General features: G+C 39.9%; 3 protein-coding genes and 1 pseudogene across 3 annotated transcripts; all 4 read left to right on the top strand.

Annotated features, from left to right (window-relative positions):
* Positions 1 to 1,371: 1,371 nt before the first annotated feature.
* Positions 1,372 to 2,576, top strand: LOC146608858 (uncharacterized). Its single transcript, XM_085348243.1, has 5 exons — positions 1,372 to 1,435; positions 1,522 to 1,830; positions 1,911 to 2,034; positions 2,189 to 2,243; positions 2,379 to 2,576. The coding sequence occupies exons 1-5, from the start codon at positions 1,372 to 1,374 to the stop codon at positions 2,574 to 2,576; spliced, it is 750 nt and encodes a 249-aa protein (XP_085204369.1).
* An 847-nt stretch (positions 2,577 to 3,423) lies between these two features.
* On the top strand, positions 3,424 to 5,859 carry LOC146608857 (uncharacterized). The gene is made up of 4 exons (XM_085348699.1): positions 3,424 to 3,566; positions 3,773 to 4,093; positions 4,395 to 4,521; positions 5,748 to 5,859. Exons 1-4 carry the CDS (start codon positions 3,506 to 3,508, stop codon positions 5,857 to 5,859), a joined length of 621 nt encoding a protein of 206 aa, XP_085204825.1. The 5' UTR covers positions 3,424 to 3,505.
* A 4,477-nt stretch (positions 5,860 to 10,336) lies between these two features.
* LOC146608856 (uncharacterized) lies at positions 10,337 to 11,955 on the top strand. The gene is made up of 5 exons (XM_085348734.1): positions 10,337 to 10,479; positions 10,684 to 11,004; positions 11,332 to 11,458; positions 11,757 to 11,805; positions 11,890 to 11,955. Exons 1-5 carry the CDS (start codon positions 10,419 to 10,421, stop codon positions 11,953 to 11,955), a joined length of 624 nt encoding a protein of 207 aa, XP_085204860.1. The 5' UTR covers positions 10,337 to 10,418.
* A 752-nt stretch (positions 11,956 to 12,707) lies between these two features.
* On the top strand, positions 12,708 to 18,611 carry LOC146608855 (uncharacterized; annotated as a pseudogene).
* The last annotated feature ends 2,899 nt before the right edge of the window (positions 18,612 to 21,510 follow it).

Here is a 21,510-nt window from a genome sequence, read left to right as displayed (position 1 = left end):
AACCACAGAGCAAGCTTTATATCATTAAATCATTATTTCTTTTGCTATGTGCCTCTAGGCCCTCAATTTCAATGCAATAAGATATGGGATCTGCTTTTAGGGTTTTATATTCATTCAATTAAAAGCAGCTGTTTTTAACTGTTTGCACTGCTGCGTGTGAGTTGTGTTGTTGTGGCCAGTGTCAGATGTTACTCCCACACATATGCACGTGTTTACAAAAAAACAAAATCACCAAACGTCGACCACAAACTAAATTGACCACAGACGTCTTATATGAAACTTAAATAAGAGCCGACATGAAACATTTTTGCATTCATGCACCTGAAAGTGAGAACTGAGAAGTTGAAGTTTACCCATCAGCCTTTGTGAAAAAGAGAGTTTCTCAGGACTCCTCTGCACTCCTACGCACCCCCATCAAATAGTTTGTAGAAACACTTCTAGCTGAAATAACTAAGTAACCGTTTTCTGTATCGGTCGTTTAAATCATTTTTATATTTTTACAGTGTTGCTTAAGTTCATTGATGTTTGGGGACTTTCTTTTAGGCCTTAAGGTCCTACCGCTGCATTTAAGTTGAGCTTAGGTCTCGATTTGTGGTGTGCTTGGGATTATTTTCCTGTTGCATGACCCAGTTAGGGCCAAGCTTTAACTGTTGTACAGAAAGCCTCACATTTGACTGTAGAATACTTTGCTACAGAAGGGTTCATGGTCGATTCAGAGTGCCACGGTCCTGTGGCTGCAAAACAAGTGCAAAACATCTCCTCCCACACCGTGCTTGACAGTTGGTGTGAGGTGTTTGTGCTGGTTAGCTTTGCAACGTTGCTACCAAAGTTGCGGGTGCACTGCCATCTTCTTTTCTCCTGGCAAGCTTTCCAAACAAGCCATACTTGTTCAGTCTTTTTCTAACTGTGCTGTCGTGAACTTTAATATTTAACATGCTAACCGGGTTTTTACATTTTTCGCACGATCTGAACTTGAGGTGAATTTCTTGAGAGGATTGTGGCAGAGTATCAGCACAAACCTGAGTGATCCCGACCTGAAAACTGTCAAAGCATCTGTTTTTATATAAGTGCTCACACTTTATTTGTTAGAGTGCATTTGATCAGCAGTACGTGACTGCTAACCTGTCCCACGGAGAAAGCAAGAGTGTGTTCATTTTTTCACAGGTCTGTGTAGAGTGCTGTGAAAGCCTTTTAAATCACATCACTGTATATGAGACTTATAGGAACTGATGTATTTTAACAGGAAAGTAGAAGCAGTCAGGTTCACTTCTGTTTCAATCCACGTCACATCAGGTCACGTACAGGTTACTGTGCCTTAACACAGAGTATTAAAAGAACAGCAGGTAGACTTGAGTTTAATCTCTTGGCTCTATGGACGGATGGAGACGTGGATGGCTCGTTCTTCTGCCGCTGTGTGTGTGCGCTGACAGCAGAGGTACGGCACTAAACCTAGTTTACGATAGAAAGCTCTACTTTTTGTACTGATGTTGGTAAAATGTTAATTTTGTCCTTTTCACTCAGTGACTCTTGTGAAAACCACTGGAAAAGGGCCAGACATCACTCCAGTGTGCACCAGTCAGAACCTGACTTTGGTTTTAGTGAAATGTTGGATCAGCACAGAGAGACACACAGGGGAAACCTGCTGCCAGCTATACAGACTACAGCAGCCACTAAAGTGCGGCTGTGACTCCAGGTTCACGCTGATAGACGTGAATCACACTGTGTTTCTCCACCTGACCAGTTTAACAGCAGCAGACAGTGGCAACTACACCTGCGAATGCTCATATGAAAGAGAAACTCGGGTTTTAAGTCTTCATATCACAGTGGAATGTAAGCTTGTTTGGTCTTTTTTATACTTTTCAAGATAATGTTGATCGTCTCTGATTTATTTATTTTGCGTCAATGTTCAGTAGAGGACGACACGTTTTCTGGCATGAAGTTCATGGCAACAGTCATCATCATCTCTGCTGTTGCTACGCTCATCATTGTGGTTGGGATAACGTGCTGTGTCACCCTGAGGAGAAATCCTCCCAGGTGAAAACTTTTTAACTTGTAAAATAACGCTTCATGATTTAAAAATGTCAGATTTTTTTAGCTTCTTTGAAAGCAGCACGAAGAGATGCTCACATCAGCAGGTTGGAGGTATTTAATGTTCACCCTGTAAACTCTGATGTTTTTATTCTAACAGAGAAAACCAACCAGGACCATCTAACTTAACCAGATCTGAAACTCTGCAGACTTTGGTGAGTTTGACGTAGTTCTGTTTCACACTTCTCAAAATGTTTAGGGTCATGTGACAGCGTGTCTATTTTCAAACAGCACTGTAATTAAATATTATAATAAATATTAAATATGTTTAAATCCGAAATGTTGTTTAGGATGAAGTGGACCCCTACATGAGCCTTCAACACCCGACCACTGATGTCTACCAAACTATCTCGTCAGGTCGCCCCCAGCATGATGCTAACTCCAGTCCAGCTACCTGTGATGTCACAGTGATGTACATTAATACTCAGGGAATAGAAGGAAAAGAGTTACATGTTGATTATGCAATCTATGAAACTATCAAGTACTAAGTTGGAAATATTCAATATCTACTTAGTATACAAGGTGCAGATAATATCTGTTTATAATATCTGTAAAGTAAAGAGAGATATTTTGTTGTACAGAAAATGGGTCCTATAGACTAACATGTCAATCAGAGGGTAGAAAATGTGCTTAGAGGCCTTTTTTGTTCTGTTGTTTTGTTTTTGCATTTTATGTAATTCTGTGTGAAACCATCAACTCCACAACTGTGAATCTCAGACAAATCTATATTATTATATTGCTTCATGTCTGTTTGTTTGATTAAAATCACATTTAATAAATACAGAATTTCTAATAAAGTATTTTTAATCCCAAATCAATCACCTCATCCACACAGCTGCAGCTCAAAGACCAGAGGATTGTACAGCACCACAAACTACCAGAGGCTGTACATGTGTCGGGTTTGACATGTGTGCATTAATCCTCTGTTGTTGCTTTGAAATGTTTTGCAAAGATCAAGATGTGCCCCGCTGGGGTGGGTTTTAAAGTGACCTGAAAGACACTTGAAAATAGGTAGATCTTCAAATTGAATTTAAAAAAAGGAAAACTTTATAAAAGAGGGAAGACTGTTCCAGAGATGGAGAAAGGTGTGTCACTTTTAGATGTTAAGTGGGAGTGTGGAACCACTAGAGGACTGCAGGTTTGAGTGGATTTGGCTGACAGATGTAATGTGAGTGTTATTTGGTAACACATCAGTCGCATGTAATATTTACATTCCTTCAATGTTTTTGCTTCATGAATTATAATTTTAAACTAACAATAATGGGTGAGGCTACATTTGAATCCATAAAAGCACTTCCTTCTTTGACTGCTGCAGATACATGCAAAGGGGTGTATCTGACTTCCACCCTGCAGTACAGTAGAGTACAGTGTACACAACCAGCAGCAGTTAAAGAGTTGTTTAGATGTATTGACCAGTATGGGTAGATGGAAACTGTGGTTTGCTCTGCTTCTGCTGCCGTTCTGTACAGGCAGAAAAGGTATCGTGCACGAGTTACTTTTATTTCTAAAGGATCGCTTATGTAGAGCGTTTTTGATGTTGAACGGTTAATATATGTTGTTTTTTAGAGGGAGAATATTTCCTTTACCAATAAATGTTTTATTTATTTATTTACTTTAATACAGGAAGTGCTAACTTAGCAGCTGTAATTCATACTGAACTGACTTTTATTTTTTTGTACTGCAGCTGTGCAGGAGCACCGTGTGAAAACCATTAGTAAAGAAGCAGATGTCACTCCACTGTGCACCAATGAAACAACACAAGTTATCCTGCTGATAGTGTGTAAGATTCAAACAGAGAGGAGCAGAGGAGAAAACTGTAGTCTGATGTATCGACATGGACACGACTTTGAGCATGAATGTGACTCCAGGTTCACACTGATGACAGAAAATCAGACTGTGTTTCTCCACCTGACACATTTAACAGCAGAGGACGGCGGGAACTACACCTGTGAGTGTGTACACACTGGAGGATCAAAAAAGCTTCATCTCAGTGTAACTGTGGAAGGTAAACTGTGGATTTATTTAATAACTTTTATGATTTACACTTTATGTATTTCTCTGTTAATTTTCTGCAGTGGTGACATTGTGATAATAATCATCACTGACACGTCTGCTTTATTTAACGAAAAATGTGAAGCAGTTAATCTGACCAAACCAATTATAAAACAATGTTCAGAATTTAAATATATGACAACACACTTAATACAAATGAATATTACATGACAGGCAAGAATGCGTAGCATCCTAATGTTCCCTTATAATTGATTAGAACCTGTTTTACTTTTCAGAGTTTTTAAATAATGCAGACGGAGTCAATGCCACCACAAACAGTTCTGCAGAAGTAACTTTCTTCTATGCTGCAGCTGGATCAGCTGTATTCATCATCACATCTGGAGTTATTCTTGGACTGGTCTACAGCAAGAAATACAACAGGTAAGAGCTTTTTATAGCTCAAATAGTTAACGGCTGTATAAATAGTATGAAATAGCAAATTTATAACCTCCTTTTCTTTTTTAATTGTGTTGTTTGACAGCAGAAAACATCATGCACTAATAATCAGTCATGGAAACGACAAACTGTACACGGTAAAATGTTGCACTTGCCGAACTTTTCTCTGCTGTTCGTTTTACTTCAAAAATGTATTTTTTCATCTTTTCTTTTGCAGGAAGCAGAATACCGAGCCGCACAGTGTCTTCATGCAAACGAAGAATGGGCTTTAATTACAACGACTTCTAAAATCAACACGCTTACTATTTATGTAAATGTTTGAAGAGACATGATTAGGGAACATTATTATTGTTGTTATCATTTTATTATTATTATGTTGTTATGTTGTTGTTGTTGTTGTTAAGGTATTGCATTTAAAGAGATTTATTTTTAGTATAACATGATGAATGGTTTTCTGGTGGATAAAAACGGAGGCAGGCTTGCTGCCGTTGTTACTTTGCTACCTGTTTCACTCACCTGTAGATGTTTGAGTAAATTTTGTTTTAATGTTTTACATGATCATGTTGAATATTTCAAACATTCAAAGTTTTACAAAGAAAGTTTTGTCTATAACAAAAATAAATTGTTGATCTTTTTCATACCACAAAGTTTGTCTACTACCTGCAAAGCATTAGTGACCTTCTGTTACTAATCTGCATATTTTAAAGGTTTTATTAAAAAGAGGCTCACCCAGACGTCATCTGGAGGAACACTGATGTTTCACTCTTAAACAAATATTCATGTTTTGTTTAAGAGTGATGTTTATGATTGATTCAAGCTGAGTGTTTCCCCAGTAATTAATGAGTCGTCACCTTGACCATCTTCAGTCTTCCTGTGTCAAGCTCCTGTCCTTAAAACACACATGACTCTTTTTCACTGTTCAGCACTGATTAAGCTTTAAACATGCCATCAACTTACAGACACCTGAGCACAAACGCTTGATGGGCCCAAACCACCTGAAGTTTAATGTGCAGACATTTTGTCCCGTCTTCAACAATTGGCTATAACATTACGGTCATGCAGTGTTAAATCATTATGAATGGCACTTTACATTTAGGCATCTAGCGAGTGCGCTTATCCAGTTTTACTGTATATGCTAAAAAGTCTCCAATTCATTAGTAAGCAGACTGCTCATACTCTTCTTGTCTACAGCCTCTGTGTTGGTCTTCCAGTTCAGCCTGCTGTCAGTGGTGCTTGCACTCCACCACCAAATCAACATCCTGTCCTATTATAGATGCCAGCCATGAAATCATCGTCTTCTTTCTGAAGTCGATCACCAACTAATGGGTCTTTTTCACATTCAGGCCAGATGATTCCTCTGAGAACACACCGCAAAATCATACACTAGTTCTTTGTACTCCTCCACCTGCCCACCAGTAATACATCTAAAGTGTGAGGTGCACACGCTGAACAGGAGTGGAGACAGCACAGCCCCTGTGGAGCCTGAATGCTGTCTAGTCTTATAGGCTGTGGCCTTTCTGTCAGGTAATCAGTAACCCGTGAGATAACAGACTAGTTCCCTGACATTTTCTGTAGTTTCTGTCTCAGAAACAGTGACTGGATTGTGTTAAATGAACTCGAGAAATCAAATATGATGCTGTGTCAATTTACTCAATAACTCAAAAAATGTTTCATATTTTAGAGTCTTTAAAATAGCCACTCTTTGCTTTGACTACTGCTCTGCACACTCTTGGAATTCTCTTGATGAGCTTCGTGAGGTCGTCACCGGAAATGGTTTTCCAGCAGTATTGAAGGAGTTCCCAGAGATGCTGAGCACTTGTTGGTCATTTTGCCTTCACTCTGTGGTCCATCTCACCCCAAACCATGTGTACTGGGTTTAGGTCAAGCGACTCTGCAGGTGGGGGAGAGACATAGGAGAGGTGGAGAGTAAACTTAACCTGGGTGTCTATTGTCTTGTGTAGTCTGGGAGATGATTGAATGTTAGGGTGGGTACAGTTTCCTCTGCGGTGGGGTCGGGTGGGCTGCTCCGGGTCCTGTGGGGCTGGGCGGTCCTGCTGCCGTTGGCCCCGGTCTGGATGGGCCTGGGCTCCCTTGCCTTGGTGGGTGCCGAAGGACGGGGGTGCCTCTGTAAGTGCGCCCCAGGGTGGCTGTGGCTTGCTATCACCAGTGTGTGAATGTGTGTGTGGATGGGTGGATGACTGGGTGTGTAAAGACTATTCAAGCGCCATACAAATACAAGCCACTTACCATTTATTGGGGTCAGCGGGGAGCTGACCCCAGCAAGGGGCATCTAGCCCCTCCCTTCTTTTCCTCCCCATCCCCAGCTGCCTCCCTCTTCCCGCTCCAACACACCCACACAATTAGGTGCGGGTGTGTCACCAGGGTGCAGGGGAGGCACTCCCCCCCCCGTCCCCGTCCCCGTCTGGCCACCGGTGCCTCAATTTTATTCCACAACTTAGACATCCACATTACTCACACTCTCATAACACATACATATAGGGCCTTGAGGGTGGGCACGTTAACGGTCTGTGTATTCAACCCCACCTCTCAATTTTAAATCCATGTAGACATTGAGGGTTCTCGGGAGGGGCTGTGCTAACACCTGCTGCTCTCTGGCAGCAGCACCATGCTCTCCCGTGTTTTAAATGCACCTTAGAACAACACGCAGCAACACTACACATGAGCGGGAGGAGGGAGGTTTGGGGTCTTCACACACCTCTGTTCTCTGCTGGCCATCGGGGCGGGGGGGCTGGGAGAAGGTGTTGGCCGGCCAATTGGGATCTGGGATGCGGGGCCTCCCTGCTGCTGCAGAGCCTGGGACGGTCTGCTTGCCTCCACCCCGGGGGAAGGGTAACATCTCCTGGGTCTGGGTGCCGTTTCCCCCTCTCGGGGCGAGGGTACCTGGACCCGGGGTATAGAGTATGTTTGGGGAGTGTGATTGTGTGTACATGTCCATGTATGCCTATCCCTACGTTGGGTGAGTGTTAAGTATTTGTATATGTGTGCATGAGGGTGGGAATGCATGTTTGTGTCTGTGTGTGCCTGTTTGTCTGTGTCTATATGTCAGGTCGGGTCTTAGACTCAACCTCTCTGGGAACTCCCAGGCCCTCCAAGGCCTATCTCCCCTCACCACACTCCCTGCCGGTAACTGATGCCCTCAGGGGTCGGTGCATTGGTGGTTCTTGGTGTCCGGGGCTGGGTGCTCAGGTATGTACCAGCTCACACCCGGTGGCTACCTGGCGGGGCCTGGCGTCTGTTGCTCGGTCAGGCCTCCTCTGGGGTGCGGGGGGCCCTCGGGCCTCCGGCCTCTGAGCACTGCGGCTCGGTTCACTCTGGCACAGCTGGCTGCCGGCAGAGCCGGAGGGCACGCCTGTCCAGCCCCCTCTGGCTTCTGCTCCGTGGCTACTGGGTGACCCCTCATCTGGGGCTCTCCTCAGCTCTTCCCAGGAGGGTGGCACGGATGCCCCTCTGGTGGTCCTCCTTGGGCTCTCGCACTCTGGGGCCTCTGGATGTCTGGAGCCTGGATCTCCTGCATGCCTGCTTCATGCCCTGGGGGACGGGGCTATAGCTCGCTACATCCTCTTGCAGACCATTACATGGGGAACAGAACAGAAGATCTCAAATTTGGACTCATCAGACCAAAGCACAGATGTCTACCAGTAATATCTGGTCCTTGTGTTTCTTGGCCCAAACAAATCTCTTCTGCTTGTTGCTTTTCCTTAGCAGTAGTTTATCAGCAGCTATTTGATCATAAAGGCCTGATTCACACAGTGTCCTGTTGATATAGAGATGTGTCTGCTACTGACTCTCTGTGCTGCATTTATCTGAGCTCTAATCTGAGGTTCTGATAACTTGCGATTTCTGAGGCTCGTGACTCAGATGAATTTATCCTCAGCAGCAGAGGGGACTCTTGGGCTTCCTTTCCTGGGCCGGTCCTCATGTGAACCAGTTTCATCGTAGTGCTTGAAGGTTTTTGCTACTGCACTTGGAGACACTGTGATGGACCGAGCAGTAAAGGAAAGTCTGGCACAGGTTAAAGTCCAGTTTATTTATTAATTAATTAATTAATTTTTAATTTAACTCAAAAAACTAACCTGGTTAAATTATACAAATAATAAATACATTTGGGGCCCACAAAAGAGGTCGAAGTAACAGAACTCTTCTCAAAAGCTGGCAACAACCAATACTAGAGACTCAAACAAACTGATCTATCTAAATGAGACAAAAGTGAAATTTAAATAGTGGCTGATCAGCCCAGACAGACACAAAAAGGGGTACAACACACAAAAACCTAGTGAAACCACCATGACACGTCCCACCCCCCATGATCCAGAGTTGTGATATGATTTGCAGGTCTCCATATACTGTACGCCCCTTTTACTGGGAGCAGCTGCTACTGAGGTCACTCAGTCAAAAAAAGACTAAATCATACACATAACAGTGTAAACTAAAATGTGCACACTTATTTTAGAATACAGTATCATGTCATTGTACAAGTAAAATAATTGTAAACCAAAACCAGTTTTATTACCCTGTAAATTAATTGCTATTTTTAAAGAAAGAAAAATATAAATGTAGCGTTATGTATAAGTCTGTTGTAGCACTGTGATGTTTGGTAGATATTACCACTATCTGTGGCTTTAACTGCAACCATCACAGACACATTCAAAGCAACTCTCCAGACTGCCTGACCTTCAGTTCTTAAAGTAATGATGGACTGTCACTTCTCTTTACTTAGCTGATGATTTTTGCCATATTATGAATTCTTACAGTTGTCAAATAGGACTGTGAGCTGTGTACCAACCTGACTTCTGCACAACACAACTGATGGTCCCAACTCCATTAAGAAGGCAATAAATTCCACAAATGAGCCCTGACAGGCACGCCTGTGAAGTGAAATCCATATCAGGTGACTACATCATGAAGCTTATTGAAAGAAGGACAAGGGTTTGCAGCGCTGTCAACAAAGCAAAGGGCGGCCACTTTGACGAATCTAAAATATCAGACATATTTAGAGTTATTTATCATTTTTTTCTTTGCTACATAATTCCATGTATCTCGCTCCATATATTTGATGTCTTCACTATGAATCTACAGTGTAGACAGTCGTATAATTCAATCAATAAATCAATAAATGAGAAGGTGTGTTCAAACTGTTGACTGGTAGTGTATATAAATTAATATCTCTGTCAACTCCATCAAAAACAACTTTTTGCATTTTACGTCATGCTGTATTTTGGTAAAATTGAAAACTGAAAATGTTTTAAATTATATCAAATTTAATTGACAAGTTTCTATTGCAAACTAATTTTTAACCCCGACTCAACCAATTTATACACTGACATGAGGTCTGAGTGGGAATCTTTCATATGCATTTCAGGGCCTGGAAGATTTTATTTTTCAAACCCACTGTCTTCTTTATTCTTGGCAGTGACATTTTGTTATTGCTGCTTTGAAATGTTTGGTAAACATCAAGTTATGCCTGTTTTGCACTAATGTCTTCATACATATTTGTTCTGTTTGCTATAAAGTCATTGCGTAGCTTCTAAGCTGCTATTTTAAGACAGACGTCTTCCTTCGTGTAAGAGATGTGATGTGAGTGCTATTTGTTAACGCATCAATCACATATAATAGTTTCATTTATCAGTGTTTGATCTTCATTCAACATTTTTACTTCTTGAATTTCTTCAAACAAGATAGTTAAAGTTATTTTAATTTGACACAAATGGGTGAGGCTACGTTTGAATCCATAAAAGCACTTCCTTCTTTGACTGCTGCAGATAAATGCAAAGGGGTGTATCTGACTTCCACCCTGCAGTACAGTAGAGTACAGTGTACACAACCAGCAGCAGTTAAAGAGTTGTTTAGATGTATTGACCAGTATGGGTAGATGGAAACTGTGGTTTGCTCTGCTTCTGCTGCCGTTCTGTACAGGCAGAAAAGGTATCGTGCACGAGTTACTTTTATTTCTAAAGGATCGCTTATGTAGAGCGTTTTGATGTTGAACGGTTAATATATGTTGTTTTTAGAGGGAGAATATTTCCTTTACCAATAAATGTTTTATTTATTTTATTTTTTTAATACAGGAAGTGCTAACTTAGCAGCTGTAATTCATACTGAACTGACTTTTATTTTTTTGTACTGCAGCTGTGCAGGAGCACCGTGTGAAAACCATTAGTAAAGAAGCAGATGTCACTCCACTGTGCACCAATGAAACAACACAAGTTATCCTGCTGATAGTGTGTAAGATTCAAACAGAGAGGAGCAGAGGAGAAAACTGTAGTCTGATGTATCGACATGGACACGACTTTGAGCATGAATGTGACTCCAGGTTCACACTGATGACAGAAAGTCAGACTGTGTTTCTCCACCTGACACATTTAACAGCAGAGGACGGCGGGAACTACACCTGTGAGTGTGTACAGACTGGAGGATCAAAAAAGCTTCATCTCAGTGTAACTGTGGAAGGTAAACTGTGGATTTATTTAATAACTTTTATGATTTACACTTTATGTATTTCTCTGTTAATTTTCTGCAGTGGTAACATTGTGATAATAATCATCACTGACACGTCTGCTGTAATTGTCAAAGAAATCAAACTGCTTTATTTAACGAAAAATGTGAAGCAGTTAATCTGACCAAACCAATTATAAAACAATGTTCAGAATTTAAATATATGACAACACACTTAATACAAATGAATATTACATGACAGGCAAGAATGCGTAGCATCCTAATGTTCCCTTATAATTGATTAGAACCTGTTTTACTTTTCAGAGTTTTTAAATAATGTAGACGGAGTCAATACCACCACAAACAGTTCTGCAGAAGTAACTTTCTTCTATGCTGCAGCTGGATCAGCTGTGTTCATCATCACATCTGGAGTTATTCTTGGACTGGTCTACAGCAAGAAATACAACAGGTAAGAGATTTTTGTTACCCAGGCAGGGGGAAGGACTCATTAGTAAAGCATAACAGCCATTTAAATATCATCTAATAAAAATTCTTTCACATAATATCTAATGAAATTTTCTTTTTAAAAATCTTTAATAAATGTAGTTTTTAGGAGACGTGAGCTTTTATCATGCAAAGGCTCTTTTAAAAAAATCCATGCATGTCTGACATAAGTAAATATAACATAATGTATAAAACATTTGTTTTATCTGAGTGCCAAATACAGAAGTTTCAATCACCATGTTTTCATGTTATTTGTCCAACAGAAGGCGACATGTCCCTATAACCATCTTTGAAAACACAGAACTGTACACGGTAAAATGTTGCACGTTGAACTTTTTCATAATGTGCATTTTACTTTACTTTGGCTTCACTTTGACTTCGTGTTTTCTTTTGCAGCAAGCAGAACTGATTGAGCCATACGAAGTCTTCATGCAAAGAGAGAATTCAATTTACGATCTCTAACATGTTAAAATTTAACATGCATACTATTTATTTAAATGTCTGAAGAGGGGTGATACACATTAAGGAGTAATGTATTGTTATTAATGTTGTTATTATTATTTCACAATACAAATTAAAGCAGAAGCTGCTGTATACAAATCAATGTTGCTTTGCTATCTGTTTTGTATGACTACATGTTATTTTAATGTTTTAAAGTTCATGTTTAATGTTTCAAACTTTGAAATTAAAGCTGAAGTGTTTTAAAGCGTACTGTGTTGTATAACAGAATTAAACAATTGGTCTTTTGGACTTTTTAAAAATCACATATTCAGTTTGTCAAATACCTTCAATGCTGTGGTAACAGTACAGTAATAATCAAAAGTTTCTTAAAGTTTAATGTAAACTTTAAGAAACCGGATGTCATCTTGACGCGCTTTGAGATTTCACTGTAAACCACTGTGTGAAACAATAATCACCAGTGACACATGTAGAGGTTGTTGTTTTTTTTGCAGGTGTAAATGAGTTGTCGCTTTGACTGATCACCATCATCATGCTTCCTGTATCAAGTTCCTGTCCTTACGCACTCATTTGCACTTAAGTTACCTTCAACATGCAGATCATCACCTACAGACCCCCTGAGCACAAATGTTTGATGGCCCCTGGATTTTATTCTTCAGACTTTTTTCCCCTCTTCAACAATTAGCAATAGCATACATGCCATTACATAAATAAATACAGAAAAGCTTATAATGATAATAATTCAGGGTTGCAGGATGGTGAGTGGTCAGTCTGTCACAGGGTAAACACTGCATTAACCTGCTCATTCGTTATTCTTGTTTAAACTCTTAAAACTCAATATGAATACATTCATATTTTGGCATCTTGCAAGTGCTCTTACCCAAATTAACATGGCAAACTGAGCCACATTAGAACTTACATGACGTGACAAGTGATTCAGTTTGTCAGAGGATGGTGTGGCAATAATTTTTACATAGCATAAAATACTGAAGATGCTAAAAGCTCAAATGTCTCAACACCATCAAACAAACAGGTTTTTAATACATTTATATATTTATGATTTATTGATTTTAAGATTGAGGCAACTTGTGGGGATTGCAGAATACAATACAATGCTTTGAAGCCACACGATGGCCATATTGTTTTGTGGAGGAGATTACTAAAGACAAGCAAATATGGCTTTTGAAGTAGCGCCTGCATGCATACGTTAAAGACACAGAGGTTTTTGTGGGTCAGGAGTGAGAGAGGCCGAGGGAGCTGTGGTGAAGCGATAAGCTCAGAGTTTCAGTATGACTCAGGTTTCCTGACAATACTTGGACCGGCCTGTGTGAACCAGTTTTGCAGTCTATACGTTAAGGCTTCAGAAACCACTATCATACACACTGCTAAAAAGAAGTTATTGCTCAGGGTTTTTTTTAATAGCAGTTGAAATAATAGTAATAATATGTAACACACATGACAAGACCTCCACCTCCAATGTACAGGAAGTAAACTGGGAGGATACAAGTATACCAACTTCTGTTGGTAGCACCAGAGAGGCAACTTTCCATCTCCCAAAGGTTAGTCTCCATTGCAGATAATGAAACACCTAGGAGCCCTCCCTTGACCACTGCCACTTCCTTCTAAAATCAATCAACAACTACTGAGTCTTATGACCTAGATTTGTACTTAAAGTGGGAGGTTCACATGGTAAACAATGTCACAGGGAGTCCTGTGATCTCTAAGCGTACTGCAGTGTTGTAAATCTAATTGTTGTGTATATTGATGCCACATTAATTTTAACATCATGAAGAGAATTGGTTAAGATTGTAAGATTCCTGTCTAATCTGTTTCTCACCTCTCCTCCATCTGGCAAAAACCCAGTAACTGTTCTTTGGTCTCCTTCTATGGTTAAGTTCATGAGAGGGAATGTGCCAAGTGTAGTGGGGGGGGGGGGGGGGGGGGGGGGGTTAAAGAGTGTGTTGATTTTAAATGTTTACGGAACTGGAGCACTTTCTAAATATACTGGTGCTAATGTTCCCAGTGTTCATTTATTATCATTATATTTGAACGACAGCTTAAGCATTGCTATTAACTTATGTAATCCTTAATTGATATTTAATTGTTATTTCAAGGAGTGGGAGGAGCCACTGGCTATAGAATACAATACAATACAATTCAACTTTATTGTCATTGCACATGTCACAAGTACAAGGCAACGAAATGCAGTTTGCATCCATCCAGAAGTGCTTTAGCCATGATTTAGATATATTACAAAATATATATTAGCAATAATATGTATATAGATATATTACAGAAATAGGTCTGTTATAGGTCTGAGGGTACAAAAATGGGTCTATTATGGGTATGTTACAATGTACACAGCATGAAGGTATGTTATGAATATGCTATAACTATAAGTATGTACAGGCTGTAGTGGGTGTACAAGCTATGTACAGGATATGAACAGGATATAAATATGAAACTATACAGAAACATGCAAGTTATAAACAGTTGTAAACAGCTGTAGAATTATAATTATCATATTGTTCAGAATGATTGTTCATACAGAATCATACAGTAGTGCAGTTAAGATCAGTGAAATATGTGGCTACTTCCTACAGAGGCTATATAAAGTTTTAGTGGTTGTGGGTGTGTGTATGTTCAGTCCATGAGTTTAACGTGGGTCAGATGTCAGGAGGCAGAGTTCAGGAGTCTGACAGCTGTGGGGAAGAAGCTGTTCCGGTACCTGGTGGTCTTAGTCCGGAGGCTCCTGTAGCGCCTCCCAGAGGGCAGGAGGGTGAAGAGTCCATGTGCTGGGTGACTGGGGTCTTTGATGATTTTCCCAGCCCTTTTCAGACACCGCTTCCTGTAGATGTCATTGAAGAAACTTCTAAAAATGCCTCCTACGAATCTACAGATGCGACAGGAGAAGCAGCAACAGTATAACAAGCCACCATAACAGAGCAAGAAGGGGCTGTACGGGGAGCCACTGAGGATGACATTTTACAGTGAACCCTGATAAAACATCAGAAGCAAGACCCTCCAGTTTGGCCCAGATATTTGAGACCTTCATGCAGTTTCACATTGGGAGAGATAAAAGAGAAAGAAACAGAAAAACAAGAACAGGAGCTCAGGGTCTTCAGCCTCCAGGTTACTCAGCTCTAAACGGATTCGGAGGTAAGCAGGGTAGGCTGGTCCACAGCATGAACCACGAGATTGCCACCTGGGGAGCCTAAACTGGTGAGATTGGAGGAAGATGATGATGTTGAACAATTTTTGACAACTTTTGAAAGGCTGGAAACTGTTTATAAATCACCAAAGCATGAGTGGGCAATTCGTCTCATTCAATTGTTAACATGCAAAGCTAGGAGTGCCTTTGTGGCCATGGATCCAGCTCATTCTACAACTATGACAGACGGAAAGAAGCAGTGTTGAATAAATATGAACTCTGTAGAGATATTTGTTGATAACGATGATCCAGGTCCCTTGACACCCCAGCGAAAAAAATCTCCCAAAAGATATACACCCATCTGAGGGACTTGTTCTGCAAATGTGTTGGTTATTGTACATACACAAAAGAGGAAAATATGGTAGCTGTTGTGCTGGAGCACTTTATCTAGAAGTGAAGATGTAGGTCAAGGAGCATGACCCTGACACAGCAACAAAGGCAGGAAAACTAGTGGATACCTACTTCTTGGCACAGAAAGGCCCAGGAATATGCTGGACTGCTGTGCCAGGTGAAGGGTAAGCCAGAGAGCATGGGAAAAGGAGTGGTTCTTTCAGCAGTTCATCTTCTCAGACTAACAACATACTATGATTGACATCTAACAAACCATCAAATATCAATTTAAGTTTGAGGAAAAGGAACGGTGAGATTTACATAGAGGTCAATAATCAGGTCTATCTGCTAAAAATAGGTGTAGCTCCCAAATTGCTCTACCCTAGTCTGTTGGGAACAGGTCTCCCTATTGTATGATCTTATAGCAGAGAGGGAAAAGAGTTTATGTGGTGTAGTCAGTAGGTCGAAGGCATCCATCCGTTCTCTTCCACGTGTCCTTGTCAGGGTTGTCGGGGGGGCGACCCAGCTACCATAGGGCTAGCCAGCCTGTCGCAGGGCCAACACATAGAAACAGACAACCATACACACTCACATTCACCACTGGGCAACTGAGAATTACCAATTACTACTCAGGACCTCCTTGCTATCAGTTAACAGTGCTAGCTATTGTGCCACTGTGCTGCCCCATCTAAAGCAAATAAGCTTAAAAGTCACTCACCTAAGAACACACCAGCACCGGTTGAGTTAGAAGTCCAGAGAGAAACCTTGGAGGAAACTGATGAGGCTGAATACAAAAATGTCATCTCTTACATCCCTGACAGTTTAGAATATTCAAGATTCAAGATTTTTATTTGCCATTTGTGCACAGGACCAACAGTTTGTGCACACTGGAATTCTTGTGCAGAGCTCTCCAGGTGAATTACACTTTTTAAAGATAAAGACAAAGCAACTGAAAAAAGGAAAAAGAAATAAAACAAGGAATGGAAGAATCATAGTATTTACTATGTACAAAAACACTGTACAGAGAGGGTGGTAATACACTTCCTAGCCCTGTGGAGATCCAGTGCTGATGGTGAGCTCAGCAGACATGCATCCTCCCATCCTCACCACCTGTGGTCTGTCTGTCTGACAAAAAGAATAGGACATCCCCCCACTTCTTGGACGTGAAATAATTCACATAGACTGACATTTAAACTATCGTAGAGCGTGTTTGTGCCTGGTTTGACTGGTTTGACTTATGACAAGGGTGGATTAATACCACACTGTTTTCTGGCAGACACACACTCACAGATGCAGATATGCATGGTGCAGTGAGGTGCATGCAGCTTTCTTGCTCACAAAGGTGTGGGGGGGCCTACATATTTACTTGTATTTTGGGTGTGTGTTTGATGTTGTGTTGTGTTTGTTCGTAGGTAACGGAGCAATCATATGTAATTGTTACATTTACTAATGTTAGGTCTTATTTTGAAAATAATTTTTTGCTCCTTGAATTTCATTAGACGAGGTGTTGAAAGCAACCATAAAGAAATTCAAATAAATATGTATGTTTTCTTTTTTCTTTTTTGCATTTCTTCTTTCTTCCAGTTCGAACATAAAAAGCAGAAATATCAGCACTTCCTTCCTTGACTCACCTCTGTGACAGCTGGTGATCTGAGGTTTGGGTGTATGTGTGCAGTGTGTATATCTTTAACCCTGCAGTAGAGTACAGTGTACACTTCAAGCAGCAGTTAACGGTTGTTTAGATGTCTTGACCAGTATGGGTAGATGGAAACTGTGGTTTGTTCTGCTGCTGACTTTCTGTACAGACAACAAAGGTATTGTGTAAGAACTCATTTTTTATTAAAATGTATAACTTTCATGTAAAGTTGTTTTTCTGCTGTTAATTTGTCTTGTCAAAGTTTTTAAAAGGAATATATTAGCAGTTAATGTTGGTCATGTATTATAGATATACAGCAAATGATATTATTTAATAATGTTTTCTATTGGAACATATTACAGCTGGTACGGAGATTCTTATGAAAATCATTGACAAACAACCAGATGTTACTCGAATATGCAGCAACGAAACGCTGAACGTGATCATGCAGATAGTGTGTAAGATCAGCACACAGAGGAGCAGAGGAGAAGAGTGCAGGCTGCTGTATCGACATGGACACAACTTTTTTCATGGATGTGACTCCAGGTTCACACTGATGAAAGAAAATCAGACTGTGTTTCTCCACCTGACACATTTAACACAGGAGGACAGCGGGAGCTACACCTGTGAGTGTGTACAGACTGGAGGAATATATAAGCTCCAGCTCAATGTCACTGTGGAAGGTAAAGTGTGGATTTAATACCTTTTATAATTGTGAGTCACTTTTATTGATAACTAGTAACATAAGAAGCAACAATGAAGCTGTGGACAGTGAGCTGTGCCCACATTCGATTTATAAATAAGCGCACCTATCGTACTTTTCTGATTTGTTTTTCTTTTTTTTAGCCAATGGAAGCCATGAAGTCACCACCAGTCCAACAGAAACACCTTTATCTCTCTCTTTGTATGCTGTAATTGGAGTGCTTGTAGTTATCATCATATCTGGAGTCATCCTTGGTTTTATTCACACAAAGAAATGCCACAGGTAAGAGATTATTGTAGCTCAGAGAGGTTAGATAATGGTCAGAGAAATGGCTACAAATTCTATCCCATATTATTTAAGGTCAAGTATGTTAATCTTAACTTGGCTTCTTAAAATCCATCTATACCTGACTTGTTTATGTATTTTGGTGCCTTTTATTTGTACATTAGTTTAAACAAACGGTTTCTATCTTAGTGCCAAGACAATTGAATGTGTGCGTAGTTTCCCTCACAGAGGACAGCAGGTGCCCACCAGTCATGAAAACACAGAACTGTACACGGTAAAATGTTTCACCTAGTGCACGTTTGTCTGCTGTTAATTTAGTTTTAAAAGTATTTTTTAATGACGTGTTTTCTTTTGCAGCGTGCAGAATACACTGAGCCGTCTGTCTTCATGCCAACAGAAAGTGAGCTTCTTTTCATTTCTAAAGTCAACACATGTACCACTTATTTCAGTGTTTGAATAAAAATCCAAATTTAGGGATTTTTCTTAATAAGTAATTGAAATTGAAGAATTTGTATTTGTAATCTTGTTATGTAACATCTACCTCTATAAGATGCAGGTTTTTCTTGTCCATATCTGTGTTGCTTCACTTTACATTTCACTCATCTGTAGCTGTTTGAGGAAATAGTTGTTTTTTACAGTTTGTTTTACGGTTCATGTTGAATGTTTAAAACCGGACAAATAAAGGTTGGTTTTATCATGTGTGCATGTGCTGCACCAGTAATGTGACGTGACAATAAAAGTGATTTGATTTGATTCTGTAACAAAAATAAAATGAAATTTTAATATCACACAGTGATTTAGTGATTTTGCTTAATCTATAAACAACAATCTACAAACTGTAGTGGCTTTATAACCAAAATATTCTCAGAGTTTAGGGCAGAAAGCTGTTTGCTGTGACTTGTTGGGGAGTCAGGGGAAAGGGAAAGGAAAGAAAAACGACCATAGAAAGACAGGACAGAACCGACGGTGGAAGAAAGAAGACAAAAATGTACTGACATGCTGCAGGGGTGAGCAAGAACGCCCACAGTAGTCTGAGCCTATAGCAGCATTACTAAAAGATCACATCGTCCCTGCCCAAGTATAAGCTTCATGAAAAAGGAAAGTCTTGAGACTAGTCCTAAAAATAGAGTATATGTAATTTGCCTGTAGACTCAAAGCAGCCCCGCAGTGCCTCCAGTTCCTCTTCTGTCCACTGTGGATACAAGTTGTCATTTGAAAGCAGTAACTCACATTAGACTAGATTATGGTAATGCCTGTTAAGAAGAAGGGGATTGGACTGTATGTATTAGTATTTCCATACAGCAGGCCTGGTAATTGATATACTTTGTGCAAAAACTTTGCATCTGTTCAGTGAGATGTGGTTACGCTCAGCAGTAATCGTAAAAACAGCGGATGCTGGGTTAGCAGGCGGTCTACAGTCTACAGTGATGTCAAATTGTACCTCTGCACCACCTGATGCTTGAATGTAAACAGAAACAACAATAGCTGATGAGAATTCACTAAAATCAGTTTGTTAAAAAGACAATTTCATACTATCACTGTAAACCTTTAACAAAGTACGGTTTCTTAAATTGGGAAAACATGATCACATTTGGAGTTACTGTACTTGTATATAAAATTCTTCATGGCCTGGCCCCACCTCCTCTTGATGAGTTCATGAAACAAAATCAAAGTTCATCTGTATCTGCCAGAGCACTTTCCAAAGGTAGTTGTAAAACCGCTCCAAACTAAAGCTGATGATTTTTAGGGTCACATCCCTTTTCCCACCGGCAGTGATTACAGAGGAATAAACACAGTGGCTTTCTTCTTTTTTGGACTTGAACCCCTTAGTAAAAACTTTGTTGACATCCACCAATATATACATATATCAACAGCTTTATAAACAGCATCTAATGAAATTATTCTATCACATAATATTAAATGCAATCCGTTTATCTTACACTGAGCTCTTAGAAGAGATTGATGTGTATCTTTCGTTTTGTAATTATTCCTACACAAGCAGTTTATTGTATAAAATCCACGTATATCTGTCATATTTACAAGTTACATTTACACTTTCCCACTGTTCCCACTGGAAGAAGATGTGAGCTGGACTGGCCTTGCCATCCCCAACAAAAGCTCTTTTCTCACATTTCAAGTCCAGTTTACTCTTGTCCAGTCTACAGGTATCCGCTCTTTAAGACTGAAGTCATTAGCCATGTCTGGGCCTAAAGTCCGCTGCAGGTCCCAAAGTCAAATAATCACTGCGGCATCACTGAGAGTTGGAAAATTGTCTAAATTCTCCCATCTTTAACCCTTTAAAGCAGGCCAGAGCGGACACGCTCCATTTTGCGTAACTATTTTTAAATCCCGGTAGCTCTGCAACCACGTAAGCTAGCACAATAATTTTTTTTGCATATGAAACTGGAGCAATTGTACTTGCATCTTATGCCATCAGCTTGTCCTCAGTCACGGTTTCCTTCCACATATAGCTTTGCAAAAACTGCATAAAAAGCACTTGCAGCAACAAAAACATAATATTCCAGAAACACACTTTGCCGATCCGATCAGCTGTTCCTAACACTTCCTACGTCCATCGGCGTGAACTATCGCATGTCTGCAATGACCTGCCCAAAACCGGAAGTGACGTCATTTTGCGGAAATGTAGTTTTTTTTTTTTATCATCGGTGCCTTATGAGCCTATACTTGTGTTTTTAAAAGTTATGTTTGACTTTATGACTTTCTGTGTCGTTTCTGGGATGCTGAGGACTCATATTGCAGTGCTGGAAATAGTTTATTTTGATGCATATGCTGGTATTTTGCAATTTGCATTATAATATTTATTTTTGTTTTTCCTGCATTATATAAAAATTGGTGTATTTCAAAAATAAAACTATGAAGACACTCAAAATAAATTTCCTGTGGTGGGAAACTATTTTGTGCAACTTTTTTGTATTTACAGTTTTGAGGGATAAGCCTCTGAAATTTCTCTAACTACAAATATATGTTACAAAAACAAAAACGATTTTCAATTTTTTTGTAGTTTATTGCACTTTTTTGCAAGTTATGTAATTACTATGTACCTAATGCAGACATATTATTAGAATTTGGGCTATAATGGTTGTATTGATGTATATCAACTTGAAATGCTCCCAAAAATAGCACTACAGCATGTAAAAATATAATATGAGCTCTGGCAGACTTGGTTCTATGGTAGGTCTTAAAGGGTTAATAAAAACATCAGTGTGGCTGCTTTACCAGGTCTAACAAGTAAGTTTAACATCCAGGCATCCATGGATTCTGTAGCTATGGGGCATATATGGCATCACTCTTGGCTGGAAGCTTAAACAATGGAAAAAACACAAACTTTGTCCAAAAACCTCTCATGTTTAACTGTTTCCCTCTTCTTCTTTG

Source organism: Diplotaxodon limnothrissa, linkage group LG23 (genome assembly GCF_057381915.1).
Source record: "Diplotaxodon limnothrissa isolate DT_005_m linkage group LG23, D_limnothrissa_male_GT1.1, whole genome shotgun sequence".
Classification (NCBI taxonomy): Eukaryota; Metazoa; Chordata; class Actinopteri; order Cichliformes; family Cichlidae; genus Diplotaxodon; species Diplotaxodon limnothrissa.
This window is presented reverse-complemented; position numbering and strand designations above follow the sequence as displayed.

Bases quoted from the DNA above. Each gene is read 5' to 3' on its own strand.
- LOC146608858 (XM_085348243.1), top strand. From the start codon at position 1,372: ATGGACGGATGGAGACGTGGATGGCTCGTTCTTCTGCCGCTGTGTGTG. The intron at 1,831-1,910 runs GTAAGCTTGTTT...GTCAATGTTCAG, and splicing joins TCTTCATATCACAGTGGAAT to TAGAGGACGACACGTTTTCT. The intron at 2,035-2,188 runs GTGAAAACTTTT...TTATTCTAACAG, and splicing joins CTGAGGAGAAATCCTCCCAG to AGAAAACCAACCAGGACCAT.
- LOC146608857 (XM_085348699.1), top strand. From the start codon at position 3,506: ATGGGTAGATGGAAACTGTGGTTTGCTCTGCTTCTGCTGCCGTTCTGT. The intron at 3,567-3,772 runs GTATCGTGCACG...TTTGTACTGCAG, and splicing joins GTTCTGTACAGGCAGAAAAG to CTGTGCAGGAGCACCGTGTG. The intron at 4,522-5,747 runs GTAAGAGCTTTT...TTGGTCTTCCAG, and splicing joins TACAGCAAGAAATACAACAG to TTCAGCCTGCTGTCAGTGGT.
- LOC146608856 (XM_085348734.1), top strand. From the start codon at position 10,419: ATGGGTAGATGGAAACTGTGGTTTGCTCTGCTTCTGCTGCCGTTCTGT. The intron at 10,480-10,683 runs GTATCGTGCACG...TTTGTACTGCAG, and splicing joins GTTCTGTACAGGCAGAAAAG to CTGTGCAGGAGCACCGTGTG. The intron at 11,806-11,889 runs GTAAAATGTTGC...TTTCTTTTGCAG, and splicing joins AAAACACAGAACTGTACACG to CAAGCAGAACTGATTGAGCC.